The 6,235-nt window shown below is 41.9% G+C and overlaps 1 protein-coding gene across 4 annotated transcripts; it reads left to right on the top strand.

The window, feature by feature from the left end:
* The first annotated feature begins 204 nt into the window (after positions 1–204).
* LOC123182161 (uncharacterized) lies at positions 205–4,916 on the top strand. Of its 4 annotated transcripts, XM_044594636.1 has the most exons (9): positions 205–1,483; positions 1,567–1,647; positions 1,918–2,025; positions 2,638–2,748; positions 2,857–3,030; positions 3,179–3,250; positions 3,418–3,489; positions 3,607–3,669; positions 4,277–4,916. In XM_044594636.1, exons 4-8 carry the CDS (start codon positions 2,707–2,709, stop codon positions 3,607–3,609), a joined length of 363 nt encoding a protein of 120 aa, XP_044450571.1. In that variant the 5' UTR covers positions 205–1,483; positions 1,567–1,647; positions 1,918–2,025; positions 2,638–2,706; the 3' UTR covers positions 3,610–3,669; positions 4,277–4,916. The 4 variants fall into 4 exon arrangements, with proteins under 4 accessions (XP_044450571.1, XP_044450570.1, XP_044450568.1 ...); XM_044594635.1 differs by having other exon boundaries at positions 205–1,647; XM_044594633.1 differs by lacking the exons at positions 205–1,483; positions 1,567–1,647 and having other exon boundaries at positions 1,672–2,025; positions 3,418–3,669.
* The last annotated feature ends 1,319 nt before the right edge of the window (positions 4,917–6,235 follow it).

Below are 6,235 nucleotides of genomic sequence, written 5' to 3'. Positions count from 1 at the left end.
GCTCCCAAACCTCCGCGGCTACCTGACATGGTCAGGTGTCCTCCCTCGAGGCCACGTAGGACAGTGAGCTCCCCACTGACCCCGCGTGGCTCAGCTGCCCACCGGCATCCTCTCTCGCCCAAGATATATAAGCTTGGCCCTGACCGTCCTCTCTCCCCATCCTCTTATCTCCAAGGCCAACCCTAGCGGCGCCCCTGCCTTTCTTCCTCCTCGCGCACACAACCGATCTTCGACCCCTCCGAAGAGTGTACAGAGGAGATACTCCACGCATCCCACCGCCATGTACTTGGCCTTCAAGCTCTACATGAGCTTGGTAGGCTTCTTTTATGGCGGTGTGGTCTGTGGCAATCCTCCTCTCCTCCACGACAGGGCAGCGACGAAAACACATCCACACATCATAATGCCATGACCCTCGCCTTGAGGTCTAAATACTCGTAGGCCTGGTTCATGGCATGTGGTTTGTGGCTACTAATCTCCCTGCCCTTTTTAGAACTTGACGGTCATGGTACCCCGGTAGTCGATAGTATGGTTTCTCCTTTTTAATTGATTTGTGCCTGATTTCTTTTTCGGTTCGGTAGTTTGAGTCATGATCTAGGTTTAGTTCCACTTTGTTTCGGTTAATTGATGATACGTGCTGTCTTCTTGTTTTGGTAACTCCTTTCATTCATCTTTGTTTGGATCCACTATAATCCTATTAGATCTATGATATGGTGCCTGTTTTATCGTTTTTCTTATGGAACTTTTTGTTTGGGCACGTTCTTTGTTTGTTCTTTCGGGTCTGTTCGTTATAAAAGTTATCTTTCCCCTCTTTGGACGTACACCTTCGTATAGTCCATTGGTCTCGACTGCTGTGACATGTGTTAACCATGAACTGCATGATTTGAGGCCTTGTAGTTTTGTCCTGGTTGTTGTTATTGGAAATCTCTGACCTGTTCTTATTTCCTGTGCACTATGTGTAGATTCATAAACTAGCTTACATGACTGTAGAGTGAATATAAATCAGTTGGATCTGGTTCTTTACCATGAACTGCATGATCTGGGCCATCATATTTTTGAAATGGTTTTAGCTATTGGTACCCTCTGATGTGTTGTTATTTCCAGTGTTCTGTGTGTTGATTCATAAACTAGCTTAATTGACTGTGGAGTGAATAGAAATTCTTTGGATCTGGTTCTGTCCATTTACTTTGGTTTTTGTCTTTATGTTGATTTGAAATGTTTATTTTCATGTGCATTGTTTGTGTTTTTGACAGCTTACTTAACTGTAAAAAACGTGAAAAATTGCATCAGACGTCCCCTGATTGTATCCATTGTACTGCCTTGATCTGTGGTTGCTGTACCAGTTTGATTATGCAGCTATACCTGCATTTTATGTTGGTGAAAAATCGCATCAGTCATTTGGCCTGACGAAATTAAGGAACTTCAGCTATATTGGTGTTTGTTACTGACTGATCTTGCATCAGTGTTTGTCACTTTTTCTGTGAAGGTCAATGTCATATAGAAAAATAGGTTAACAACAGTTATCCTTGTGTGCACTTTCCTTTTGTTTTCTAATATTGTTTCTTTCAGGGCTCCGAGGCTGTTCTTAGGGATACAGTTAAGCAAGGGGTTCAGGTTGGTTTGAGAAATGCTTTCAAGGATTTGAACTTTGTAAGTGGCAACTGGTTCCTTGTAGTTGCTCTTATTTCTATTACTGTTTGGACTTGTTTTTTCATCTAGGTTTATTTGTACAGTTGACTGAAGTAGTCATCAAGTAAATTAGTTGACTGCTGATTTTAATCTCATCTGGTACTTGATATGTTTTCTTTTTGAATTACTTGAAGGTGGTGCTGGTTTAGAATTTACCTTTGCTGTAGTTGTCAATTACCCTTATTTTTCAATGTAATATAGAGCTTGAAATGCTTTCTTTTTTTATTACAGGAGGCTGGTGCCAGTTCAGAGGTTAGATTTGTTGTGGTCAGAGAGGTTGTAGATGCAGCAGTCGTTGATGCTCTTAAAGAGGCCAACCTCTACTCTGATCAACTGCCTGTCAGTAATTAAAACTGTTCTTGATTGCTAGACTGCTAGACTGTAAATCCGTTGCAACAATGGTTTCATTAATTTGCCCTCTCATTTGTAAGACTGAGTAGCTGTTTATACTCAACATTCATTGTCTGAGTTTGAGTAGCATGGTATACTCAATTATGTTGTATTTATGTATCGTCCATCATGTTTGTAATCTACTTTGATAGTATAGCAATAAACTGCATGTATATCAATGTGTCTTTTGGGCAGGTCTAGTTAGTGTACATGGAAGATACTTTAGACTTTTGTTGTTTTACTGCATTGTATTTTGGTTAATTCATATGAACATATTCTTATCTGTAAGTTGGAGTAGCAGTTTATACTCAAATATGTTGTATTTATGAATCTTGCGTAAGGTTTTCAGCCTATCCAGGTCTGGTTCAGTAATTCAAACTATTAATTGGGTAGTATAGCAATATATATCGGAAGTACATAAATGTATCTTTTGCACCAGGTACTGTTTGTGTGCACATTTTATAGCCGTTTTTTGTTTTAACTATTACTCTGATATGTTGTTTGTCAATGGTGATCATTGTCTTACTAACATATCAAATGTTTGCGATTACTGCCTTGCAGGTCCTATTTGAGGAGCAAGAATTTATCAAACTTGCTGTTAAACAGGGTTTTACTGAGGCCGTTCAAGAAATGGAACAGCGCAGTACTTGCCAAACGCCCCTTCAGAAGGGGGTAAGTCGATGTCATCTGTGTATCATGGAATTTTTGTCTTGCTAACTGTCTGCAATCAGTAGTTTCAGAGTGGGGAAACTTAGTTTGACATCATTTGTTGAATTGCAGGTGTTTGACACTGCTATTGTTGGTCTTAAAAGGGATCTGGAATTGGCTTCTAAAACTACCATGCAAGAACTGAAAAATGGCTCTGATGAAAAGTTTGAATCGGCCATGGACAGCTTGACAGAAAAGCTGAATGTTTTTATGCGAACATATGAAGACATGTTTTCTGTTTATGAGGTACTTTTTGATTAACTTAACTGTCATAATCAGAACTGATCTTATATACTCGGAGAATCTGTTGATGTGTTTCATATGAATGTCTCATCTTTTTATACCTAGTTTCCTCATTATGTGTTCTGATTTGTCTGTTCTTTATCCTATGCAGGTAGTAGATGTGGCTTCACGAACTGACACCACTATGGAAGGAGATGAGCCTGATCAAACAAACTCAACCATGGTAGGAAATGCTGATTGTGTTTATGGAAACCCATAAAGTCATCTTTTAGGAAATTCAACAATTTAGAAGTTATGGTTTGCTAAAGAGTTACAAAATGATGATTGTGTTTTAATGCTTGTAATCATTGTTTGCTCATTGTGTTCTGATTTTGCTCTTCTCCTTTGCAGGAAGGGGGTGATGCTGATGCGACAAAGTTTACCATGGAAGTAGCTAAGGCTGATAGTACAAACATTATAAAGGCAAGCACTGTGTATTTAACTTGTTTAAGGTTGCTCTAAGAGTATTGATGATTACTTTTCCATGTTGTAGTCGTAGTTTGTAGTACACTGTTCTTATTTTCCTAGTTCCCTGTGCAGTAATCTGATGGGACAAGCTCTACCAGAGAAGAATCTGAGGCTGGTAAACAAAACTCTAAAAAGGCAAGTATTGTGTATATAAACTCGTATCCTAGTTTCCAACAACTTATCTGATCTCGAATTTAGTTTAAAACTGAATCAGTGTTTGTTCTTTCTTTTAGTTCTTGTGTGGCAACTTTCTTCTGTAATGATCAATGCTTCCCATGAACAAATGCACTCACAGTTTTTATATGACGCTAATCTAATTATATATTGAAGATTAGCGTTTATAAATTCATTAGGTTTAACATTTTAACGACTTTAATGCTGTTGTTTATGATGCTGTTGGAATCACTTTCCGTTGTGTATGATGGTGTTTATGATCTGAACTGTGTTTTGTGTCGCTCCGTTTCTGAATACAAGTCTTCTTAGACATTTCAAATGAACTACAACATTCGGATATATGTAGACATATTTTAAAATGTAGAGTCCCTCATTTTGCTCCGTATGTAGTCACTGTTGAAATCTCTAGAAAGACTTGTATTTGGGAACGGTGGGAGTATATTGTATGGATGTGCTTGATATTTTTCTGCAACATGTTTGTACTAATGCACCAAGTATGGAAGCACTCTCTCTTGATCCTTTATGCTGCTTAATGTTGACTGATAAGTTAAATCATCTACTTTTGCAGGGACGCAAGACAAAGTTTGACTTATTTGTTGAACAGTACAAACAAGACACTGTCAAAACTCAGGGGGTCCTCGATATACTGGTTGGTAAGCAAGCAGATATAGTTGATGATTGGTACAAAGAGATGGCTGAGAAATTCTTAGATGAAACCTGGATGAAAAGGCTCAAGGTGATCAAAGCTGTAGTTCCTCACGTGGCCAAAATCTTTTTCCTCTATGTGTTTGTTAAAATGATGCGGCAAAGCAAAGTTCCTATATGGAAATACCCTGCGGCTGCTCGAGCTGGCAGGTTAGCCGCATCGCAGAAAATTTTGGAAATGCTTGAGGAGGCTGAGAAGCTCGAAAAGGCTGAGAGGCTGAAGAATGGCGGAGACAGCAAGCTGTTCTCGAAAATGTGGGCGATCTTGAAGAGTGGTGGCACTACTTCTGGAAAGGGTGAGCAGAAGCCGGGGAAGGATGTGCCGAAGCAGGGTGGGGATGAGGACAAGTCAGGGGAGGATGGACCCGACGATTAGTTTTAGTCGATTTCTTTTGTTAGCAGTATGTTCCTTCTGTTGTACTTGGTTTTTTGCTAGCATCTATATGCAGTGAACTGGGTAACTTTAGTTGGCAGCTTGTGAATCAAACTGTGGTACTACTCTATCTTCAGTGGTTGCTCCAACACATTCATTGCAGGCAGTCTTTGGTATCCTCATTATGTGTGAACCTGCTTGTGATTCAAACTGTGTTCTCTTCAGTAGTCAATCAAAATCATTTGCATCATCTGCCCTTACTTCAAATATCAGTCAGCAAAACATAGTTGTCTTTGTCTGCAACAGTATGTACGTGAACTGTGATTGCAAACGCTGTTGTGCTTGCAATGCGCAAAATTTGGAGGCAAGAAAAGACCCTAGTAAAGGGGCCGTGAGTTGGAACAAGGCATATCTTAACCGCATGATTGTTGGTGATTGCAATGTTTTTTCTTGTGGGGATGTCTATTTGTGTCCACTCCCATTTGGAAGCTAATTTTGTTCACCTGGGACATCACAAAATGTCCAAAGCCCAACTGCTCACCACTTATTTTGGCAAGGATACAATCAAGTGGTACACATACAACCCAAGAATGTACCAGACCTTGTTCATGCACCGATGATTGTGAAGTAAGCGGAAAACCACTCTTTAAATGTCTACAGAAGTCGGTAATTCATATCTCTTTCACCAAGTTCCAAACCCTCTCTAGTAACCATGGTACCTACATAGCTTGGGCCTGGCGTTTTGGCTCCCAGGTGAACAGTAACGTGAAAAATATATCAAGGAAAAGTCTTAGTGTTAACCGACTGATCTCTCCTTTTGAGTAAGCCGTGTCGTTGGCCTCACACGTGTCCCGTGGACCCAAAGCGCTGCTTCTGCCCTCGTCCTTATCCCTTCCCCTGGGATCGCGTGTGATCCTCTCAACTGCTTCCCCCTTCTGCGAGACTTCTTCCCCAGCGCGGCCGACTCTCCTCTCTCTCACCCCTCCTCTCGCGGGCTCAGCCACTCCTCGTACTGCAACTCCCCTGGGATCATGTACCTATTTTTCCCTTGCCCCCCGCCCTCCCTCATGCGGGACGCTTCCTGCTCTCGGTCTTCAATGTCCGCCACAAGCTGCTGCGAGCTCCCCACGTAGTTGGTGTGAGCTCTCCCGGACGCAACCGCTTCAAGGTCTGGCTGGTGCGGCCGTGCGGGGCAGCCTGGCCAAGCTCGGTGGTGCATAGGTGAATGCTGGTGGGTTCCTACCACGGGCGGGGGTCAAAGTCAGGTGCTCGCGGCGTCTGCTGTTATAGTGCGGCGCTGCAGCTTCCTGCAAGTGCTACAACGAAGTCGCCGTTGTTCACTCCGAGCCGTGGGTAGTGCCTTCGCTACGAAACCACAAGCAACGTGCCTTGCTCCATTAATCATTGGCGCACCCGTTGGCGACTGTCGGTGCTACAACAAAGTATCGC

Source organism: Triticum aestivum, chromosome 1D (assembly GCF_018294505.1).
Source record: "Triticum aestivum cultivar Chinese Spring chromosome 1D, IWGSC CS RefSeq v2.1, whole genome shotgun sequence".
NCBI lineage: Eukaryota > Viridiplantae > Streptophyta > Magnoliopsida > Poales > Poaceae > Triticum > Triticum aestivum.
Note: the sequence above shows the minus strand (reverse complement) of the source record. Positions and strands in the feature narration are given on the sequence as shown.